Source organism: Papio anubis, chromosome 1 (genome assembly GCF_008728515.1).
Source record: "Papio anubis isolate 15944 chromosome 1, Panubis1.0, whole genome shotgun sequence".
Classification (NCBI taxonomy): domain Eukaryota; kingdom Metazoa; phylum Chordata; class Mammalia; order Primates; family Cercopithecidae; genus Papio; species Papio anubis.
This window is the reverse complement of record NC_044976.1, coordinates 163,059,224-163,084,335: the sequence shown is the minus strand read 5'-3', so window position 1 is coordinate 163,084,335 and position 25,112 is coordinate 163,059,224. Positions and strand designations below refer to the sequence as shown.

Sequence of the window (25,112 nt, the reverse complement as noted above, 5' to 3'; positions counted from 1 at the left end):
AAGGAAAGAGACATTGACGGGTGGCTACAGCAATACTGGTATGTGTGAATCAGCAAGTAAGCTGATCAGAGCTTACAAGCCCACCATTCTCTCCACATTCTTCCAACCCAGAATCGAGGTGAGCAGAGATCTCTTAGCTTACACAAAGCACATGTTCTCCCAATTATTCACTGAAATGCATACACCCACACAAGACACTACTCGATTTGTTGAGAGAGCAATTTGTTACCCTGGATCTAGTAGATGTGCAAAGAGCTTACAAAAGCTAATCTAGAGAATGAAGCAGTCCTTGCCTTTTCTCTGACTTTTTTTTTTTTTTTGTAAACAAAAAGTATGAACTTCGTACTATGGGAGTTATAATTATATAAATTGACATCGAGACTAATCAAACAAATGAAGACCTTTAAAATATTTTTGGCTGTGTGAATCTTCAGCCATGTTGCCATACTGCAATTAGATGTGTACCTAAAAGTCTTAATATTGCTAATTGCATTTACTGGGTATATTCATGAAAAAGTTTGTAGAATTAGCTCACTCCTTTATAATGCTTTAAGTTTTGAAATGAAAACCTGTACTAGGCAAATTCTTCATATTCTGTTAAATCTAACTAGATAGACTTTGTGAAGTAGAGGTACTGTAAATCAGCTTTCCCCAAAATGACATGGAAGATAATCTAAAGCAAAATTTTAGTCATTTACATTCTTTTTTCCTCCATTACAGCTACTACTCCATCCAAGCCAACATGTGGTAAGTTTATTTACTTAGAATCAGCATACCTCACTTTGGGATAGCACTTTAATTACATCTTTCTTTATTTCAAGCTTTCAGGATCCACTAGCAAGCTGAACTCACTAGCTCTAATTTCTCACCAATGACTAGTCTCAAATTTTAAGAGCTAGTATCTCTTAGTAGTAAGATGTTTTGATTTTATATTCAGACCTAGATTTGAGTACCAGGATGTGTACTCACTACACAGGGACATAGAGTTGGGAATGATAAACTCTGGGAAATACAAGAGCGATGATGGAGGGAGGAAGGCAAGGGTTGGAAAACTACCTATATTGGGAACTATGCCTACTTCCTGGGTGTCGATTTCAATTTTACTGCAAACCCCAGCATCATGCAATATACCTTTGTAACAAACTTGCACATAGAACCCTGGAATCCAAAATAAGAGTTGAAAACTAAATTTTCCAGTTAGACAACTTTGGTAAAGCTACTTAATTTTAGTTTAGGTATTTGAAAAAAAAATGAAATGACAGCAAGTTTGTTGGTGTACGAGGGAGGACAAGGATTCAGTGTGATGATAAATATAAAATGTGGATAATACCTTCAAAGCTTATCAAGAAGAAAAATCTCTCTCTCTTTCTCTGTCTTTGTGTCTTGCTTGTTAGGGGCTGGTTCAAAGCAGATACTTGAAAACAGTTTGTCTCTCTCTTTTTTTTTTTTTTTCTCATTTTCTTCCTTGATTCTCAGTTGAAGCAAAGTGGTTCTTCATGGTCAGGGCTTATTCCTCCATTCATTTCTAAGTCTCACCACTGGAGTCACTGCCTTCAGTAGCTTTCCGTACATTTAGTGCAAAGAGTGGCCTTCATATGTATGTTTAATTAATATTATCTTTTATAATCATGTAGTTACTCACCTCTCCTCCTCTCTTCTTGCATCATTGCCTCCTTATGTTCTTCACTTAAGTAATATGGAACCACTTGCAGTTTTCTTTCCTTCCTTCCTTCTTTCCTTCCTTCTTTCTTTCTTTCCTTTCTTCCCTCCCTCCCTCCTTCCTTCCTTCCTTCCTTCCTTCCTTCCTTCCTTCTTTTTCTTTTCTTTTCTTTTCTTTTCTTTTCTTTTCTTTTCTTTTCTTTTCTTTTCTTTTCTTTTCTTTTCTTTTCTTTTCTTTTCCTTTTTTCTCACTCTGTTGCCCGGGCTGGAGTGCAGTGGTACAATCTCAGTTCACTGCAACCTCTGCCTCCCAGGTTCAAGTGATTCTCCTGCCTCAGCCTCCCAAGTAGCTGGGACTACAGGCACATGCCACCGAGCCCAGCTGATTTTTGTATTTTTAGTAGAGGTGGGGTTTCACCATGTTGCCCACGCTGATCTTGAACTCTTGACCTCAGGTGATCAACCCGCCTCAGCCTTCCAAAGTGCTAGGATTACAGGCATGAGTCACCCACTTACAGTTTTCTAAACATATACTGTTCCTTCCTGCCTCTGTGGCCACTCCTGCTCTTCCTCTACAATTGGAATTCTGCTCCAACCTCATTCCCCAAACCCCATGTCTATTTTTCTATTTCCTGTCCATATTTTAAAACACAAACTAAGTCACTTTCTCTGGAAATCCTGTCCCATACCTTCCAAATGGAACAGATCTCTCTCTTTTTAGTGCCACATTATTTCTGGCATAATCTTATTTTAGAGGTTTATATGTCTCCTGCAATTCATGCACGTGTCTGCCTCCACATTGGAGGATATATTTCTAAAAGCTGATTATATCTAACTTGCCTTTGAATTCCTAGTGTTGGTGACCATGTCTTATGCATGACAAAGGCTTAATAATTTTTGGTGAATAACAATGAATTAATAAATTTATATTTGTTGTAAAGATATTTTTATCACTCAGCAGAAATTGTTGACACTAAAAAAAAAGGTGCTTTGGAGGTATATTATCAATCATAATTTTATCCAAGTTAAGGAATGAATGAGGGCTTCTGGTCTCTAAGTAATTAATGCTCCACATATATGAAGAGACAGATAGTTAATAACTACATTTTAGAAAACAAGAAAATTATAAAGCAAGAATAAATGTGTCAGATGCATCATTTATTTGTGCATCAAGTCAACAAGTAACTAGTGAGTTCCCATTAATGATAAATATTATGCATATTCCTGGATTTACAGTGATAATAAAAATAGACCAGACTTTGCTCTCATGGAAATTCCAAGTCCAGTTAGGAAGACAGACACTCATCTGGTAATCATTCAAATATAAATTTACAAACTGGGGTTGTTGATAGGGCAGTAAAGCACAGAGAATTACGAGAAAAATGATATACAGGCATCTGATATGTTTCTTCCTTTTCATGTTTTTGAGGATATTTGGTTAGTTGATTTGATATTTTGGCATTTGCATGAATGTGGTTTTGTTTATTCTGGAAAAATAAGATAACACTCAATGTTCTATTTTCTTTTAGCTGAAAAATATGCAAACATCCCTGTGGATTACTTATATAACAACAAAACTAAATTATTTACAGCAAAGCTAAATGTTAATGAGAATGTGGAATGTACAAACAATAATCACACACACAATATTTGCACAAACAATGAGGTGCTTAATCTTCCAGAATGTAAAGAAATGAACGTTTTCGTATCTCATAATTCATGTACAGATCGTCATAAAGAATTAAAATTACATGTGCCACCAGGTAAATATCAATTTATTTCTTTTCATAAATTTATAAAATCAGTACACTTTCGCGTGTGGTGTTCTCCACTGGTCACAGGAACTGGTCTGGTGAGAGAACAGGGCTGAGGAAAAGGAAGTCCCTTGGAAAAGAGTGGGTGAACTTTCTGCTTTCTTAACCAAGTAAAAATGATAGAGTCATATAAGTCTTCTGTTTATAATCATAAATTACCACTTCTACTTCTTTAACAGGGAGATGTTCATATATACTAAATATAATTTATCCTGCTAAGTGATTGTCTACAAGCTTTCTTTATTCTCCTCTACTTAACTGAAGTCATTAATTACATATGTACATATATTTATTCTGCTTTAAGTACACATTTATCTTAATTATATTAGGGAGAAACATAAAGGATTTGATGTGTACGGGAAGAACAAAATACATTCAAAAGAGGAAGGTTATGGTCATGTTAGGGAGATCAAGCTGGTTTTGTCAGCTAAGCTACTGCTGGGAAAGAGGAGGGGGTGACAGGCGTCGGGCAGACTCCAGGGAAGCATCTCTTAGCCAAAAGCTTCTGGAAAAGGGATTCCAGAGCTGTGTAATTTAAAAAAAAAAGTCATATCATTTAATAATTCGAGACTATTAATATATTTATTAACATTTAAATATGTTAAAATCCATTTAATTTATTCATTTTCCCAAAATATTACTGAGATAAATTACTAATTAAACGCAGAAGGTAACAATACTTAAAAATGCATTTCCCAAGAAGGAAACCCCCAATACTCTTTATAATAATCATTCAATTCAAAGTAAGTAAAGAGTAAACAAAAATTGAAGATATAAACAAAAATACAAAACGGAATGAGTGTTTGTTTTAAAATGTGCAAAAGCTACAATTTTATCAATGTTTGCTTGCATTTCATTTTTTAACGTAGTATAACTTATAAATGAAACACTACCAAAATATATGGTGCTAAAAATAATAAAGTAAATAATTTAAAAAACACCAAATCCCTAGAGTTATTAGACTTTTCCCATAGCAATCTCAATACTTACCAAATTCTATATTATTAGCATAATTTCAGTGGCTTTAACTGAGAAGTTAGGAATTAGTGAGGGCTTGGGGCACACATTATGAAATACTAATCAAATTTATTTCTGTATCTTCTTGACAGAGGTTGAAAAGTTTCGGTTAGATGATTGTACACCGGATGTAAAAGCAAATACCACTATTTGTTTAAAATGGAAAATTATTGAACCCTTTGCTTGTGATAAAAGTAAAATTACCTACAGTTTTCAATGTGGTAAGAATATAACATTGACCAGAGATTTTTTTTTTTTTTGGTAGTACAATGTTGCTCTAGATATTATTTAATTTTACTCTCTGTCCTTTCTCTCTTCCTCTCTGCCTCTCTTTTCTCCCTCTGTTTGTCTTTTTTCTTTCTTGTCTTTTTCTTGGTCTCTGGTATATTTAGAGTCAAATAATTAAATTATTTATACCATTCAAACAAATTCACAAAATGAATATTTCTCATGAAAAATAAATATCTAAAAATTAAAAGTCAATTAATTTACAATAATTTTCTTGGCAATTATTATACACAGGCATTGTTGAAGAGATCATGAGATAAGGGTGTTATAAGAAAATAATAATACACGAACTCTGTTATGAAGGAAAACAAATACAAGATTGTATGGTTCAAGAGTTTACTTTTTCCATTCTGCATCAACAAAATTGATACACAAGTTCAAGAACACTTAAATAACAAGAAAGCAGAAAAAGAAGAGCAAGTGCATCTAGGGATATGTTTGGGTTTGAATTGAGACAACTAATAATTGAGATAGTATTTTTAAAGTGTATTTGAATTTAATGCGATGAACTCTCCCACCCTTTGACATAAAGTCATCTGCCAGGCCATAGCTGGCATGACAGATAGATGTGCGCAGGTGTGCATGTGCATTCACGTACATCCACAGATACACGCATAGAGGATGGAGCATTGCACTGGGTGTAATCATTACATAATCATCATAGTATAGATTCATGGCCATGAGGCAAGCGGATGAGGAAAGGAACAGCAAACATAAGACAGACCAATGATAATAAAATGTTTTCTCTAGAGAATCTGTTAGACAAAGACTAGCTGAGGTGCAATCTCAACTTTAAGTTATATTTGCTATATACAGATTGAGCATCCCTAATCTGAAAACCCAGAATCCAAAATGTTCTCAGAATCCAGTACTTTTTGAGTGCCAACATGATGTGGCTCAAACAAGTGAAAAATTTTACATGTGACCTAAAGTGACTGGTCATAGTCAAAATGCAGAAACACAACACAGAATTTAGTCAGCATCCCCAGAGAAAAATAAATGACCTCAAGCTATTCATATATGAGGTATATATGAAACATAAATGAATTTTGAATTTGAACTTGTGTCCTATCCCCAAGATATCTTATCATTTATATGCAAATATTCCAAAATCTGAAAAAAAAAACAACAAAAAAACTAAATCCAAAACACTTCTGGTGCCAGGAATTTTGAATAAGGGAAACTCAGCCTGTATTTTCTTAAAAGTGGAATGTAGCAAAATTATTTTCAGGATCTTTTACTTTTATTATTTTGACAATCTCCATGGATGTTTCAATCTGATAAATATTAAATAGAGAATTATAAATGTGAAATTAGAAAATAAATGTGTGTGTGAAATATTGCATAGATATACTCATTTGAAATATTTCTTTATTTCAGGTAATAAAACATATAATAAGGGAGACATTTATTTAAAAAACCTTGAACCTGAATATGAGTATAAGTGTGACTCAGAAATACTCTATAATGACCACAAGTATATTAACATAACCAAACTTATAAAAACAGATTTTGGGAGTGAGTATGTTACTTACATTTATATATAAAATTGCTTTCCTTTTCATGTTCTTATAATTCCTTGAGAATCATAGGAAATGAGTTATCTTTTTGCTGTTTTTGATACTTTTTAAGCATATGCTTTTTATTTCAACGAAGCTCAATTTATCTATTTTTATTTCTTTTGCTTATGCTTTTGGTGTCATTTGTAAAAGTCCATTGCCAAGTCATGCAGATTTATCCATATGTTTTCTTCTAAAAATTTTATAGCATTAGCTCTTAAATTTAGCTCTGTTACCTACTTTGAGTTAATATTTGTATACGGTGTGAGGTAAGAGTCTAATTTCATTTTGTTGCTTATGGCCATCTAATTTTTTAGTGCCATTTGCTGAAAACACTATTTATTCTCCCATTGAATAGTCTTGCCATTCATATCAAAAATTAGTTGACCATAATGATGGGTTTATTTCTGAACTTTCAGATTTATTTTATAGATTTATATGTCATGCTTATACTGTCAATTACTGCTGCTTTGTAGTAAACTTTGAAATTGGAAACTGTAAGTTCCCCCAAATTGTTACTTTTTCTCAAGATTGTTTAGAATATCTAAGGGAACTTGGAATTCTGTATGAACTTTAGGATCAATTTTTCAATTTTTATGAAGAAGTCATCTGGGATTCTTTCAGGGGTTGCACTGAATCTGTAGATCAATTTGGGAAATATTGCCATCTTAACCATGTTAGTCTTCCAGTTCATGAACACAAGGTGTCTTCTTCTTTAATTTATTTTCAAAATGTTTTGTAGTTTTCAGTGCATTAGTCTTATAATTCTTTTGTTAAATTTATTTCTAGTTTAAGTTTATACCTGGTTATAATGCTGTTGTTTTCTTAATCACGTTTTCAGATTTGTTACTAATGTACAAAAATACAATTGCTTTTTCTGTATTGATCTTGCAATCTGTCACATTACTGAACTTGTTTATTAACGATAATATTGAGAAATTTTTGACACAGCTTACTAATGTGATTCTAAGTTTTGTTTTGTTTTGATTTGATTTTGAGACGGAGTCTCGCTCTGTCACCCTGACTGGAGTGCAGTGGGCGATCTCAGCTCACTGCAACTTTCGACTCCTGGGTTCAAGCAACTCTCTGCCTCGGCCTCCCAAGTAGCTGGGACTACAGGTGCCCGCCACCACACCCGGCTAATTTTCTGTATTTTTAGTAGAGACGAGGTTTCACCGTGTTAGCCAAGATGGTCTTGATCTCCTGACCTCGTGATCTGCCCACCTCGGCCTCCCAAAGTGCTGGAATTACAGGCATGAGCCACCATGCCTGGCCCGTGATTCTAAGTTTTATATAAAAAGGATAGTTGAAGGCTAAAGAGGCTGCCTAAATCCATGTCTCCTTATAATCCTCCAAAATAATATATAGCTACAAGAAGAGCAAATAAAACTATGTAAAAACTATATCCTCAGCATAACTAGAAAATTTTAATATATTTTTATAAGTACCACAATTATTACATTCTTTATGAATCAGTGAAACAAAATAGAAATCCCAGAAAACTATGTTTTATATTTGAAAAAAGCACAAAATGTTTTCAGTGGGAGAAAAATAGTCTTTTCAACTAATGATACTGGTATCTCTGTAGAAAGAAAATCAACATCAGCTCTCACCTCTCAACAAACATAAAAATTAATTCAAAATGAATTCCAGACCTAAATACTAAAGCTATAATTATAAAAATTCTAATCAAAAGACATAGGAGAAAATGTGTGCCTTCAGCAAAGATTTCTTAGGACGCAAAAGCAAGAAACATAAAAATTTTTTGATGAATTGGAGTTCATCAAAATTTAACATTCCTGCTCTTTGGATGAAGCCATTAAGGAAATAAAAAAGTAATAAATCATTTGTAACAATCAAAATTAAATTTTTCAACAACAGAAGTTTTTTCAGAACATATAGAGAGCTCTTTCAGCTGCAAAATAAGGAATAAAATAGCCCAATTGAAAATGGACAAACATTTTTAATATATACTTCACAAAAGAGGATATATAAGCGGTTAATAAACACATTAAATGATGCTCAACATCATTAGTTATCTGAGAAATGCAAATTAAAACAATACTGAGATGATAATACTATACATCCATTCAAATGACTGAACTTAAAAAGACAGATACTACTATTGGTTGGGATGTGCAGCCATGACCCAGGAATTTCACTACAGGTATTTACCAAAGAGGAAACATGACAAAGCAGATTCATTCATAGTAGCCAAAACCTGGAAACAGCCCAAATGTGTATTAACTGCTGAATCATAGGTAAAACATGGTATATCTTTACAATACTACTGATAGATTTTTAAAAGGTAACTATGACACATGCAACTAAATGGATGAATCTTCATTACATCGAGTGCCATATGTTAGGTGTGAAAAAGTACTTACTGTTTAATTTTATTTACATGCAATGGGTAAAAAGACAAATTTAATCTGTAGTAACAGAAATTTGATCAGACGCTATGTGAGTCTGGTCAAAGGAACTGAGTTGACTGGGAAGTGTCACAGAAGGACATTTGGGGATCACAGAAATTTTCTTCATCCTGATTGTGGTGTTGGTTATGCGGATGTATACATTTGTTAAAACTCATTAAACTATACCTCAAATGGGTACATTTTAATATCAATTTTACTTCATACACTTTATTTAAACATTTATCAGTTTTTCTCAATTTCAAATGACTAGTTACTGAAAGCAATGACAAGTGCTACTCAATGATTGCTACATTTATTAGTGCTGTGAATGCTAGGTTTTCAGCACAGCAAAACCTACAAATCTCAGGATTTGCAGGTAGTCTCTGGGTAATAATATATATGAATAATGTGTATGAAAGGAAGAGGGGGTTCTCAGATATCTTCAAGTCAGTGGAATGCTTAGGTTTCACAATGCCAATCTGGTGTGACATTTACTTTGTTGAAGGAATTTACTCTAAAACAAATTAAATAAGCCCAGATGCATTTCTTTAAATTTTATTTTTAATTCATCATTTGTCAAAACATGGTTATCAATAATGCATGCTTATAATATGAAGAATGCTTTATCCATGTCTTATTTTTCATATTACTTAACATTCTTATTCTTTTAACAGTTCCAGGACAGCCTCAGAATGTTGTTTGTAGACATGAAGATGCACATCAAGGAATAATTACCTGGAATCCCCCTCAAAGATCATTTCATAATTTTACTCTCTGTTATGTAAACAAGACAGGTAATCTGTGTAGAATTTAATTTCATCAGAAAAGAGAAATCAAGAATTTGAAAGTACTAGAAATTTTGATCGAGCCAGTGAGCCACGAAGCTCTCTGCTTAGAGACTGGATAGGCATAGTATACACCCAGATCTTAAAACTGCTTCCACTCATTCAAAGCTTTCCAGTCTCAGAAATGACTAAAATCTAGAACATTCTAAATATTGGCTCGTCTTTCTTGATCTTAGTTTAAATCTTTGTGCTGCAAAGCCTAGAGACATAAAATCTCTGGATGACAATACTCATTTCGGTCTTGCAAGTATTATGTAAGTGATTTTAACCACTTTGAACTCATCATTCAGACTTCTAAACAAACCAACAAACAAGTAAACCCCTTGTAAAACTTGTTTCAGCTAATAATACAGACAAAATGTTGGGTGAATAAAAATGAGCATGGGCCCATGTAACCACTGAGACCAGTTTGGTATAATCTTGGGAGCATAGTTCTAAGTTTAGAATTAGACTTCTGCAGAAGTAATATATTTAAAAAAAAAAAAAAAACAAGAAAGAAATGTGCTATGACTAGTTCACTCATGAAATGTTCAAATGATGTGCTATTTAAGAGAACAAATGTCTTCTGGACAATTTAAAGGATCTAAAATGTTTGTAGAAAATAACATCAGTGGAGTATCTCAGAGCATCATCCTCAATGCCTGGGATAACCCTTTCTCTATTCTTTTATCCATAGGTTAAAATAGGAGTGAAGTGAACCTCTTACAGAATTCTGTCACTCTGTGCTGTGGGGAAGGAACCAGACATAAATTTCAAAACTTGAAAAGTGAAAGACTATTTTTCTTCATTATATTATTTTATATTTTAATGGCCTTTTTTTTTTGCTAGTGTCGTTAGGTCTTAATAATCAGACTACTAAAGCAAAGTCAGATATGCATGTAGTTTTCAAATTAACATTCAAAGGCCAAGGGAAAGAAATATATATAATATATTTGAGGTTATGGTAAATTTAAAAGTTAAGTCTATGGGGAAGAAAAAATGGAAATTCCAGGAAGATAAAACAACAGAGGTACTGTCTGCCTCACTGGACACCTCTTTTACAAACACTTTGTGTAGCTTCTATGAGAACACATTGTTCGTTTTTTTTTTTTTTCTCTTCTCTGAATCTTCTATTCACTCTCCCTTGCTGCATTCTTCAATGTCTACACTCTCTCTGCTAGAGAGTATTGTCGATGTCAGAGTATATGGTAGACATTTTATGCATCTATGGCTCTTTAAATTTTACACAGTTTTTTTTAAAAACTGTATTTCCACTGTATTTGCATAATTAGGGTAAAAAGGATGTAATGAGTTAGTAGCAGTCTATGAATTTTGCTTTGTTTGCTGGCAACTAGCATGGGTCCTTCTTATTGGGCAACTAAATAGTGTTACTCAAATTTAATAGCTGTCCGCATAGAACACTTAAACGGGATTGAATGGCTGAGAAGGAGAGGCTAGATGATATCAGGCTGTGTGTTTTCTTTTCTCCAAAGCCGCCGATTGGTGACTGAATGCAGCTTTGGACCATGCCCTGACACTGCATAAAGGGCTCTTTGGAGCCAGCTCTACTCTAAACAGCCTGCTCTGCTTTTGTTTTCTTTTTCATCTCAAACATACACCTTTCTCCTCTCCCGTGTTACCTAAAGCAAAGAGAGTTGATAGGATTATAGTATTGTTAAGGCAATTTAACTTTTTTCACCATTTTAAATAAAAGTACTATTAAAAATCCACAGGAAGAAAGTCTATGAAATTTGCAGTTTGTATTACTTTTTAATCAGATATTAAATTTCACTTCATTACTTCACAATTTATTTTTTTCAGTGTCTCTAAAAGAGAGGGATTAAAAGAGGACAAAAAATGCAATTGACATTAATTTAGTTTTCTTCATTTAGCGGTATTTTTTATTATGTATTATTTAAAGATTTTATCAACTATTTTAATAACTCAGTGGAGATGTGCACACATATCTTCATAGTTCATATGATGAAACTGAGGTTAACAGAAAATGTGATAGATGTTCAAGTTCAGTAGTTTGATCTGTTTTCTTTTTGCTCCTGTGTTTGTTTGTTTGTTTGTTTGAGACGGAGTCTTGCTGTCGCCCAGACTGGAGTGCAGTGGCGCCTCTCCGCTCACTGCAAGCTCAGCCTCCCGGGTTCACGCCATTCTCCTGCCTCAGCCTACGGAGTAGCTGGGACTACAGGCGCCCGCTCCTACGCCCAGCTAATTTTTTTGTATTTTTAGTAGAGACGGGGTTTCACTGTCTTAGCCAGGATGGTCTTGATCTCCTAACCTCATGATCCGCCCGCCTTGGCCTCCCAAGTGTGTTTGTTTGTTTTTTCTCACATTTTTAGCATAAAATATTTTGGAGAACTGCAGTTTTATCTCATTAACTTAATGAGGGCAAGTGACAGTGAAGCTTCTTGGTAATTGGATAATTGGGGAAGAGACCTTTTGTGCTTTATTGGATTTAAAGGATTATTTTTCAAAAGTTATTGAAAGAATAGTCACCTTTCAAGACCACCATGATGTCGCTGGAAGTTATTTTGTGTAATGCCTTTTATTTTTTAAAGAAAAAAAAAAGAACAAATTGCTTAATCTCTCTGTGGCTCAGTTTTGTCATCTGTAAAATCAGATGATACTGAGTGCCAGATAATAGTTGCAGTGATGGTTAAATTAATTATTTCATGTATACCCCTTGAAACAGTGCTTGGCACATACAGTGAGTTATTGTTTTTTAAAATCATTATTGATATTATATTATTATTATCACTGTAACTGCTATCCAGAAACATGTTGCCACTCTAATCATCCTCTTTCCTGATGTCACTTGGCTACTCAAAAATAGCAGCAGCCGGTGATTTTTTTACTTAACAAGTGCTAACTCTTCTGCTTGAGTGTGAAAACACACTTAGACACTGTCCTACTTCTCATATGCCTCCCCAGCCAGAGCTGTTGTCCTGATCAGGTTTGTCCCTAAACTCAAAAACATTCCTTCTTTTGTCTGTAAGGTTTTCTTTTCTCCCTTACACGTACTCAGTTCCACTTACCTTTCAATGAACAGCTTAATTCCACTTCCAGCATGAAACTCCCTCATTCTCACAACTCCCATTAATTACTCTAGTGTTCAAATTACTATGATAGAATCAACCTAATGACTGATAATCAAATGGATTCTGCATGTAACATTCAAAACAGTAGCTAATACTGATCGATGTTCAAAGTTTGGAGATTACATATCAGAAAAGGTTTTCCAAAAAAGAATCACTCTGAAACATGCAACTCAAGACTTATAGTGTTCACTGGGGGCTGTGTTTTCTCAGAAAAAAAAAGAGATCATCTTTACAAATGAGTCTGAACTCAGTAAATATTTTATGTACCAAATTAATGATATAAAACCATAATTTTTCAATATTTAATTTTACCAATGATAACTGAATTTCTTCAATACACTGGCTGATAATTGTAGGTACTTTTGAGTATCAAGGATGTACTTATTTTTCAATCACTCAATAGTTTGAAGTTCACTTGGAACAATATGATGTAGAGACCAAATTAGATATGTGGTAGTACTGACTTTTAATGACTTACTAAATTTTTTCAGGTTTTTCCTCAGCAAAAATATGCCTCAATCTGGATAAACATCTGACAACATATCATTTGCAAAATTTGAAACCTTATACAAACTATAGTTTATCATTACATGCCTACATCATTGCAAAAGTGCAACGTAATGGAACTGCTGCAGCATGTAATTTCACAACTGAAAGTGCACGTAAGTTATATGTTTTAATGCTTCTTTCCATAAATGTTAAAAAGCAAGGCATTGAGAGGTGACAACGTGCTAGCAGCCCTCCCTCTTGGGGCATCCTCTGCCTCGGCATCCACTCTGGCAGTGCTTCAGGAGTCCTTCAGCCCACCACAGCACTGTGGGAGCCCCTCTCTGGGCTGGCCGAGGCTGGAGCCAGCTCCCTCTGCTTGCGGGGGCTTGCAGGGAGGTGTGGAAGGAGAGGTGCCGGTGGGAATGGGGGCTGTGCAGGGCGGTCACAGGCCAGTGGCTCACAGGCCAGTGCTAGTTTCGGGTGGGTGCGGGCTCCACGGCCCCACACTTGGAGCGGCCAGCTGGCAAGTCCGGCCCAGGGCAGTGAGGGGTTTAGCACCCGGACCAGCAGCTGCGGAGGTTACACCAGGTTCCCCAGCACTTCTGCCCCACATTCACCTCGCTTGAACTGTCGCCTGGGTCTAGTGCGACTTGGAAAACCTTCATGTCTATCTAAAGGATTGTAAATACACCAATCAGCACACTGTGTCTAGCTCAAGGTTTGGAAAATAGACCAATAAGCTCTCCTTAACATGGACCAATCAGCAGGATGTGGGTGGGGTCAGATAAGGGAATAAAAGCCGACTGCCTGACCCAGCCAGTGGCAACCTGTTCTGGTCCCCTTCTACACTATGGAAGCTTTGTTATTTGGCTCTTTGCAATAAATCTTGCTGCCGCTCACTCTTTGGGTCCATGCCATCTTTATGAGCTGTAACACTTACCTGGAAGATCTGCAGCGTCACTCCTGAGGCCAGTAGGAACCCACCAGAAGGAAGAAACTCAGAACACTCCCAACATCAGAAGGAACCATCTTTAAGAACAGACACACCATCTTTAAGAACTGTAATACTGTGAGGGTCCGCAGCTTCATTCTTGAAGTCAGCCAGACCAAGAACCCACCAATTCCGGACACAGTATGAACTTACGAGCCTACAATATTTCTGTCTTTATTCTAGCTAAAACATTTACCTGGCACATTTGTTAATATCTAGGGCTTATAAACATGTAAAATCAAAAAATTCAGAAAACCGTTATCCTGGTTTCTCTCTCTTCTTCAGATGTAGTCATAGAATTTTAAGAACAAAGCATAAAGGCATCTTAACTGGCGTCAGTTTGTAAAATTTCAAGCAGTTAACTACCTGACCAACTTAGATTAAAACATTCACTGTTTGCTGTTGTCTTTACTATCTGGAAATATTAATTGTAATCAGAAACCTAGCAGTGTCTCATAAAGCATTAGCCTACTGACCTCTGTTCACCTGATAAAACATTTCATAAAATATAATATTTTATTAACATTTTCTTCTCTTCATTACCCTCAACTACTTACTGTTTTATTTTATGTCACTGTTTTAATTTATGAAAGGAAATTTAAGATTTCCTTTCAATGGCGTTTGGCTCTTTCCACTAGTATAATCTCTCCATAGTTTCCAGGCCCAAAGCTAGATCTGCTAACCTCCATCGAGGACAGGGAAGAAGAAATGCCCTGTTTTAAGGCAGCATCTATAGCTCCAGAGACCCTAACGAACGCTCTATTTGTGAAGAAATGTGCTGTTTGGGGCTGAATGTGAAACACTTTTAAGGTCATTTAGGTTTTGGTTTGAAAGTTCAGGTCCTGGAGTTCTACGCATTTGTTGTTTTCTTGAGTTTCTATATCACAGAAAATGCAGACAATTTGTTTCTATTCCTGAAGAACCCATCTAGGAGTTTACCAGGATAACATTAGCACTGTAGGAAAGGAGGGTCTGGATTGTATAATAGGCCTTAGGGGTTTCCCAATCAACAACATTTTTCCTCTCCTCTCACAAAACTCCCTCTCCTCCCCACTCCCCTCCCTTTTTCTCTCTTCTTTAATTCTATACACTCTCCTTCAGGGATTGCAATAACTCACATGGCTTCATGTACAACCTGTATGCTAATACTTACCAAATAAATAAGTGATTTATTTTCCAGCGTTTCTATATTGCTTTTTAATTTATGTACTATCATAACTTTCTCATTTATAATCCCCAAGCTAACACTTAAAATACTTTATACTGTATCCAAGTTTGTCAAATAATTTACATATGCATCTATTAAATTATTAATAGCAAATCTTTCTTCATTTTGATAGCTCCAAGCCAGGTCCAGAACATGACTGTCTCCACATCAGATAATAGTATGCGTGTCAAGTGTGAGGCTCCCAGGGACATTAATGGCCGCATTGGACTTTACTATCTGGAAGTCGAAGCTGGAAATACTCTAGTTAGAAATGTGTCACAATCTAAGTGCGATTTCACTGTAAACAATCTTCAATATTTAACATACTACAATCTTAAGGTAAAAGTATGCTCTCTACATTACTATAGTTCCAACATACATGATGATGATTGATTCATAGTACTTGAATAACTTTAAGATCACTGTTCACATGAGATTGAGAAGCTCTGATGTTAATGGAATCATACTTAAAAAGTCTCAATTATTTCACTCGAAAATTTTTATTCCTATAACTAAAGTCAGTGGTGTAAAGCAAATGTTTCATTGGAATATTTTAGAACTTCAATACGACTTAATTATAGTTAAATTATTGCTTCTGTGTGAAGAAGCACAACACTTTATGCACAACAGATTATTACTTTACCAAATCTACCTTTTCTTTATTTTGGCTTTCTGTCTTTATTAATGTGGAATTTTTCACTTGCAAAATTTCGCACGTACCTTGAGATTAGAAAATATTTGAAATAAATCCTAGAAAATACTAGTGAGCATACAGAATTTAAAATACTCATTATCTCACTGTCTACTGATCATATTTTGTACATATATTTTCATAATATACACATTTGCATGCATTTAACACATGTATTATCGACATTCAGAATACAGTTTGGTAAACTGTATTTTTAATACATCATTATATCATGCACACCTTTCTGTGTTAAATATTTAACTACTGTGTAGTATTTAATGACTATAATATTCTATGTATGGCTTCATCATATTCTATTAACTATAACTATGTTGGTCTCTAATATAAACAACATTCAAATAACACACTTATTGGTAAAGCAAAATTTTTGAATATGTCTTTAATAATTTGTTTCATAAATTCCTAATAATGCATTTATTGGGTTAGAAGGAATGTATATGTATTTTGGGATTTTTTGGATATGTAACTTTTTTTTCTATAAAATTTACCAAATTGTCCTTGTGTATCAGTGCATGAAATGACTGCTTCTTGAGAAGTTCACCAACACTGAATATGCCTTTCTTTTTCTTTATTTGGAGGTTGAAATATGCTATGAAATATATTTGGGGGTTGAAATATGGTAAAAAAAACTTTATTTTAATGAAGTTTCTTTACTTATTGTTCTGTGTGTTATTCTTTACCTCTTTTATCCAGTTTTCTCTGGAGAAATGCTTTGAATATTAGTGATAGTAAACTCTTTGTCACATGCGTAATAAATGTTGTTATCGGTTTATAATTTGCCTTTTAATTTTCTTCACAGCAGTTTAAGTCTTACATAATTCCCCTTTTTATTTTTAAACAAATGTATCTGTCACTTTTATTCCTGTTAAATAGAAATTTCCATAATTAACTTTTTAATATGATGTTGACAAATGACTCTATATTCTTTTTTTGTTTTGTTTTGTTGTTGTGTTTTGTTTTGTTGTTGTTTTTTGTTTTGAGATGGAGTCTTGCTCTGTTGCCCAGGCTGGAGTGTGATGGTGCAATCTCAGTTCACTGCAACCTCTGCCTCCCGGGTTCAAGTGATTCTTCTGCCTCAGCCTCTCGAGTAGCTGGGATTACAGGCACCTGCCACCACATCCGGCAAATTTTTGTATTTTTAGTAGAGATGGGGTTTCACCATGTTGGCCTGGCTGGTCTGGAACTCCTGACCTCAAGTAATCCGCCTGCCTCAGCCTCCCAAATTGTTGGGATTACAAACGTGAGCCACTGCGCCCGGCCTATATTCTTTATCACTTAAAGAAATGTTTTTTTTTTATTTATAAACTTTTTGGTTTTGTTTTTGAACTGGAAATGTCGGTTAGAGTTTATCGATTTTTATGGCATTATGATAGATGATGCCATAGTTGTGATGGCCTGGTGTGATTTTTTTATATGATGCAAAACCATTGTCACATTCTAAGAGAAAAACCCCTGCTCTGTCATTGTGTGCTACTCTCTCAGAGTATTATTGAAATCAAGTCTATTATTTTATTGTCTTTATTAGTAGATATTCAGAAAGGAGATCATTCAGTGAGTAGAGATGTTGTTGACATAGGCGTTTGGATGACATCATTCTTATTAAATTTGGTATAAAGGTTACACTGATCTGATAAACATACTGCTTATATGTTCCTGTTTTTCTATATCATATAACTTTTTAAAAATTTTTATTATTATTTTTTGTCACCCAGACTGGAGTGTAGTGGCGTGATCTCAGCTCACTGCAACCTCCGTCTCCCAGGTTCAAGCGATTCTCCTGCCTCAGCCTCCCAAGTAGCTGGGATTACGGGCATGCACCACCATACTCGGCTAATTTTTGTATTTTTAGTAGAGACGGGGGTTCACCATGTTGGCCAGGCTGACCTGGAACACCTGATCTTAAGTGATCTGCCCACCTTACCTCCCAAAGTGCTGGGATTACAGGCGTGAGCCACTGTGCGAAGCCTACACTCTATAACTTTAAATAGTATAGGAGTGATTTGTTCCTGAAAAATTTGTTTTCATTCCTTTCATGCAGAGAAATTCTTTACGACTCTTTTATATTTTCTTTCAATAGGATTAGTCTTTTCAGATATTTTAATCTTTTTGAGTGAGTGTGCCATATACACTTTTTTCAAAGAATAGTCAATGTAGAGAAAATATTTTGTTATTGTCACATCATCACATATTATACTTCATTTCCCACTGCTTCCCCAGTGTCCATTAAGCTCCAGGTGCACTGGTTTCTCTGTATTTTCTAAGAGGCACCTAGGTGTTACTCTCTCTAGCTACCTCACTCCATGCTCTTCCCACTTCCTAGAATATGCCTCTCCCACTCTTCAAATCTTATAAGTTACTCTGGAAAAATATAGGTTTACATCATATTAAAATAGAACCTTAACATTCAAACTAGGAGATACTCAGTTTCGAATTCTCTTCCCCTACTCTTCAAAAGACAGTCTTTTATTTTCTTTGTTATACTTGCCATATCTTCTTTTTATGCTTATTTCTGTCTCCACTATCATGTTTTGTGTTTACACCTTCATGAGAGAGCAGTCATTTCAGCTTTTTCACCATTGTGATCTCTGGTTAACAAATTAATGAAGTCGATTTATTATTATTATTTTTCTTTTCCATAGATTTATTTTGATGTTCTTCAGGTGACTTTCGGATTAAAACTGTTTTCATCCTTGTAATTTTTTTTTCATTTTTATAAACTAAAGGAAAAAAAAGGCTATGGATTGTACTTTGATTGACTGTATCCCATGTCTATATTGTTTATCACTAATTTCTGAAGGCCTTCACATGATATGTAATCAATGATTCTTAAAGTAAAACATTTTGATTATTGATGATTTCTAATGAGTCTGCAGTTATAACTTGGAAGAGTTTTTAATATATCCATTATTTAAGAGAGATTTTCTACATTTCTGGTGCTTTAATTTCTTGTTGCTATTAATTATTAATTTGTAAAAGTTACTTGGCTTTTACAATTTCTGCCTTTTTGGATTTGTAGAATAATTTTTACAGCTCAGTGTATGATATTTATGAATATTCTGTGAATATTGAGTAAATTATATATTCTCCATAGGATAAAAGCTTAGATATATATTTGTCAGATTTATTATATTTATCATTATTCTCTTTGAATGATACTATTCAAATATATTTTACTTAAATTTTTTTGGTCAAAGATTTTACTTCTCTTTGGCTCCTTTCAGTTTCACTGTATATGTAAATTGTTTTCACTTTATTTGCATTACTTTTTATGAGACACAGGTGTTTATGATCCTTATGCCTATATAGTAAATTTTTTAAGGGCCATTAAAAAAGTATGTGCGTTTTATGTATAATTCTAGTAAACAGCATATGGTTGAATTTCCTTTTTAAATGAAATATTAGCCGATTAATAGTGAATTTTAACTTTTAGTTATGAACATTTTGATGTATTGGATTTTATTTCTTCATCCAGTTTCATTTTTTAAATAACTATTTAATAATTGTTGAATAACTATTAATATTATTATTGCTAAGTGAGATAAGATATCTTTTTGTCTTTCAAATATATTTGACAACATACCGACATAACCTTGAAGTTTAATTTTAAAGCAAATCAGCATAGTTTTAATGTAAATACACAGCATGGTGTGAAAAATAATATATATGTTTTACATTATAATATAATGTAGAAATAATTAGAAAACTAATTATTTTTTTTTTGTTACTGAAATTCAGGCCTATTATCACAATGGAAAATATTCTGGAGAACCAGTTATTTTACATGAATCAACATCTTGTAAGTTATCACTGGGCTATTTATTATATGTATTAAGATATATATAAATGCTTATTTTACACTTATAATCACATTTGATTGTTAAATGCTTCAATTATGTCTTTTCCATAAATATGATATTTTTAATTGTCAGTAAAACCATATATATATAGGCTAAATATATTAAAATAGAATATCTTAAATTCAAGTTAGGAGATCCAATTATTAAAGGATTGTTGAATTTATAAGAGGATTTATATACCCAAACTATTAAATTATGATTATGTTTATGAAATATCATTATGTTAGTAACATTTTTTGCATACTATTTTAGATTGTTTATTTTATTGTCTCTTTAGCATATGCTTAGCAGAAGTGGGCCTTCGATATGAGTCTGTCTTGATTTACCTAATGGAAGCTATCATAAGCCCTCCCTAATAACAATATAGTTATGTAAATGTTTATCATTGATATTTAAAATATTTTAATCAAAGTAAAAGTGTACATGAAAAAATTACTTATGATTAAATTTCATTATAATGAAAATAACAGCTGCATGTTACTTTCCCCACCCACGATTCTGTTTGCCAGGCAACCACTTTTAACCATTTCTACTTTTGGGTCTCCTTATGATTTCCTTCATATTTATATATACACGCACACACACACATATATATACACACACACATATACACACACATATATACATATATACACATATATACATATATATGTAAAAGCAATATTGTATACTGCTCTTTCTAGAGTTACTAACATTACCAATTGATCTGAGCCTATGGAGGAAGGAGACCTAGTATGCTATTTTGGGCTTTTTCTACCGGTTAACATTGTAAATAGAATTATTTAAACTGTATGTACTTTGTTGTCAGCAACTTCTAGGTCTTTCTATCTTTGCCACTTCTAGGTCTTCCTCTCTTACATACATATGCATGTGCACAGTCACTGATATGAATGCAAAGTCAAAAGAGAAAATATAAAAACAGCTTATTTTCCAAACTGCTTTACTAAGCCCTCTGTAAAGTTGTAGTTCTTTCTGCTCAGATTTATGAAACAAAACCTCTTTGTGTTAAATGTCAAAAAAAAAAAAAAAAAAAATCCAGCAATATAGCTTTGATTTTATCTCCACATTACCTTTTTCTTTTATAATATCTTTATAATACAAATGACTTCATGGACTCTTTCCTATTAAATTGTAAATAATTTATAGCGGTCATAGACTCAGCTGAACATCTCACACTCACATCTTAATAGGCCAGATCTGAAACTATTTCACTTGGAAAGACACAGAACAGAAAGCACAGCATGCTAGCAAGGGAGCCTGGCAGTGGGAATCCTTGCAGCAGGAACCCTTGCAGCAGTGCACGCAGTAATCCAGCTGCTTTTCTTATGACACTCTCAAAGACAACTGAGATATGAGAGAATGAGACCACATGTGTAGGTGTAGGAGCTGCATTCCAAAAGGAATCGTATTTCTTATACTATTTCCATGGGCATAGCTTCCAGACATGCCGACAGGGGAGGGTGTGCTCAGTTATGAGCGAGCACTGCACTCAGGGAAACACAAAGCTAGTACTTCCCATGAGGACAATAGAGTTCATATATAGCACTCCCTGTTCAGGTGTAATTTAGCAATCAAGGGTCATTTTGCCATTAGCAATGTTGTCTGGTAACCAGCTAATATTCCACTTTTATCAGGTTTCCAGGTCAATGGAGCCAAAAAATTAGCCCACATCCTTTTTCCACAAAGGAGACAACATTGTATTCACTCTCCGCTCACAATATCATTACCCTAAGAGATAAATAATATAGTTACTTTGAAAATAGTGATATCTATTCCAGGAAAGGACTTGGGTTGTGAATTGCTAGGGTACAGCTACTAGAAATGTGTTGTTGGGATTCCCCAGCGTAACATTCTACCACCCATATTTTGATGTCATTGTCAATTGAACTCCTGGGGACCCTTTCTTCTTCTTCTGATCTGGACTCTCACACCCCATCTTAAAATATTCCTCCATCAGTTTTCTGGTTTAGATTTGCTGTATCACACATTTTTTTTTCCTTCTGATTTCACTAACATATATACTCTAGTATAAGAAAAAGGTATTCCAATTCTCCCATACATAAAAATATCTTTATTCTACTCTGGCACTTGTTCAGTGTGTCGAGTAGATATAAAATTCTAAGCTAAAAATTTTAGAATTTAAAAATTATTTCTGTCTTATTTTCCTGAATCCAATTTTACTTTCTAATTTCATCCTGATTCTCCCTCTCCCTCTCTCTCTCTCTCTCTCTCTCTCTATATATATATATATATATATATACACACACACACACACATATATTACATATATACACACATACACACACACACACACATATATATATATATATATATTTATTTATTTATTTATTTTGGTCTGTTTCCAGGTTTTCCTCCCCTGGAAATATTAGGTTTCTCTGTTTATTCTTGGTCTTACCTGAATTTTTTGTTTGTTTGTTTTGCTTTGTTTTGTTTTTGTTTTTAGAGGGAGTTTTGCTCCATTCTTGTTGCCCAGGCTGGAGTGCAGTGGCACAATCTTGGCTCGCTGCAGCCTCTGCCTCCTGGATTCAAGTGATGCTCCTGCTTCAGCTTCCCGAGTAGCTGGGATTACAGGCATTCACCACCATGCCTGGCTAATTTTTGTATTTTCAGTAGAGATGGGATTTCACCATGTTGGTCAGGCTAGTCTTGAACTCTTGATCTCAAATGATCCTCCTGCCTTGGCCTCCCAAAGTGCTGGGATTACAGGTGTGAATCCGGCCCTGAATCTTTTTCATCCATTTTTCTGGATGCTATTGACCTTTGTAACCTGAAGATTTATGTATCTGATAATTCTTTGCTGCATTTTCTTCCCATAGTCCTTTGTCAAGTCTATTAGTCATAGAACTCATAAGTCGACTTATTATTTTGGCATTCCCCTTTGGTGTTGCTGGTTTCCTTAAGAGCTTGGTTCTTATTGGTAGTCTAGTCATAGTCACAGTGAGACAAAAGGAAAGGTTGATCAGATGTTCTGTGGTCCTTAGAAGATCTTGATGACTGAGGAGATTTCCTATGATATTGTTGATTTATTTTTTTCTGATATCATTCATTATCACCAACAATCAATTAATCTCCAGAAATTAATCTCCAGAATCACCCTACTCCTTGTCATAGGGTAAAGTGTGAAAAAGTGGTTCTTCTCACAGTAGGATGGGAAGATAGGTGTCCAACTATTGCATATGTGGACAATTACAGTGTCCTCCTAATTTTAGTCCTGCACCTCATCCCTTCTCTGTACTGGGTCTGACTTTATTCTGAGTCTCTCACTGCTTTCATTTAATTTTCCTTCTGTCTTCTCCTCCCTGGTAGTATTTTTTCAAGAAGATATTTTTTGTTGTTGTTGTTGTTGTTGTAAATAAACATTTGACTTCCATGTTCTGACCCATGTTTCACATTTACTGCATATGTCACTTTCAAACCTGAGACTCAGGCATTCTGAGCAAATGGAATCTGTTCCTTTGATTTAGGCTGTGGCCTCCTTTCCTTTGTTTTCTACCTTCTACAACTTGTTGAAATTGCTCTACCTCTAATTTCCCTTCTCTCATTTTCTCTGTCATTATAGATCTACGACATTTTCAGTTCTTTAATATTAGCAGAGTTCCTGGAAAGAAGGGGGAAACACATGTGTGCTTAGAATGCAAGCTTTATCTGAAGACTGGCTATTTTATTATTAAGTTTATTGAGAAAAGTCTTATGCTGCTTAATATTTTTTATAACCTAATCTAATTCATTATTATGGATTGGAATGCTAACTTATAGTCATTTGCAGTTTCTTGCAAAATCTCACTTCAGAGTGTTCTAGAGGTTAGATGTTGCCTCTGATGAGGTTTTTATTCACAAAATCTGGAAACAATCATGCTGATTGATATATGTATACTAGTAATCACTGGTATGGATTGACAATTTCAGTGAAAAGAATTTGAGATAGAGATAAGACAAGGAACATTTTGGGTCATTTTAGGAGCCTATTGCAATAAGAACTTCTTGCCTAAAAATGTTCACTGCCATCCACCTATATATTCACGTTCATCTATCTATCCATCTTTATATATGCCAGTAGTATAAATACCCCTTTAAGGGAGACAACATTGTATATGAGGAAACTCAAGTTTGGATAATTTAATCTATTTGCTCTATGAGTCAAAGAAATGACAGAGCCTGAATTCAAGCTCAGGTCTTACAGTCTCTATCTGAAATTACTTTCAATATTCCTATTTGTATGAGTTCCCAGTTACAGAAATTTTGATCATGAGATGAACTGTTTCTGGCAGCTGTTTGCTTGGTAGAGTCATTTCCATATTTCCAGTTGTGGAAGAACTGTCTCATGCTCAAGGTCTCCACTCACCATACATAAAATACGTCCCCTCTACTTCCTTATCACCCTACTTATTTTTTTCAGACTATATGAAAAAATACATAATTATTTCATTTGTTCACTTACCTTTCTTTTTTCTTTTCTTTTTTGACAGAGTCTTGCTCTGTCGCCCAGGTTGGAGTGCAGTGGTGCAATCTTGGCTCACTGCAACCTCTGCCTCCTGGGTTCAAGTAATTCTCATGTCTTAGCCTCCCAAGTAGTTGGCATTACAGACACACACCATGCCTGGCTAATTTTTTTGTATATTTAGTAGAGATGAGGTTTCACCATGTTGGCCAGGCCGCTCTGAAACTCCTGGCCTCAAGTGATCCACCCACCTCAGCCTCCCAAAGTGCTGGGGTTACAGGGGTAAGCCACTGTGCCTGTCTGTTCAGTTACCTTTCTGGTGTCTGTTTCCCCCAAAGAGAATGCAAATTTCCTGAAAACTAATATTTTTTTCTGCCTTATATTCTGTAGCATTTCCACAGACTGTCTTCCTTTTTATCTTCACAGTCCTTCTTATCTTCTAACCTACTTGACCATTTACTTATTTCTTCTGTTTATTATTAATTATCTATTTTTCTTCACTAGAGAATAAGTTCTATGAGAACAGGACTCTTGTTTTTCTTTTTGTAGATATCCTAAGTGCCTAGAGCTGAATTTGGCAGACGACCAAAGGCCAAAAATATTTTTTGTGAATAGTGAATAATTAGTGCTTACTATGTCCCAGCCACCGTGCTACGTGTTTACTGTGAATCAACACCTTTAGTCACATTTTAGGATTTTGGGAAAGGAGGGA

At 34.6% G+C, this 25,112-nt stretch overlaps 1 protein-coding gene across 10 annotated transcripts in view; it reads left to right on the top strand.

The window, feature by feature from the left end:
- PTPRC (protein tyrosine phosphatase receptor type C) overlaps positions 1–25,112 on the top strand; it is a 122,235-nt gene that overhangs the window by 67,089 nt on the left and 30,034 nt on the right. For 9 of the 10 annotated variants that reach the window (XM_021928971.2, XM_021928970.2, XM_021928964.2 and 6 more), the window contains 8 exons: positions 721–747; positions 3,189–3,422; positions 4,583–4,711; positions 6,159–6,296; positions 9,426–9,545; positions 13,177–13,347; positions 15,506–15,711; positions 19,820–19,880. In XM_021928971.2, coding sequence (XP_021784663.2) covers positions 721–747; positions 3,189–3,422; positions 4,583–4,711; positions 6,159–6,296; positions 9,426–9,545; positions 13,177–13,347; positions 15,506–15,711; positions 19,820–19,880 — 1,086 coding nt within the window. The remainder of the gene's footprint in view (positions 1–720; positions 748–3,188; positions 3,423–4,582; positions 4,712–6,158; positions 6,297–9,425; positions 9,546–13,176; positions 13,348–15,505; positions 15,712–19,819; positions 19,881–25,112) is intronic. The other variant, XM_021928952.2, reaches the window with a different exon arrangement.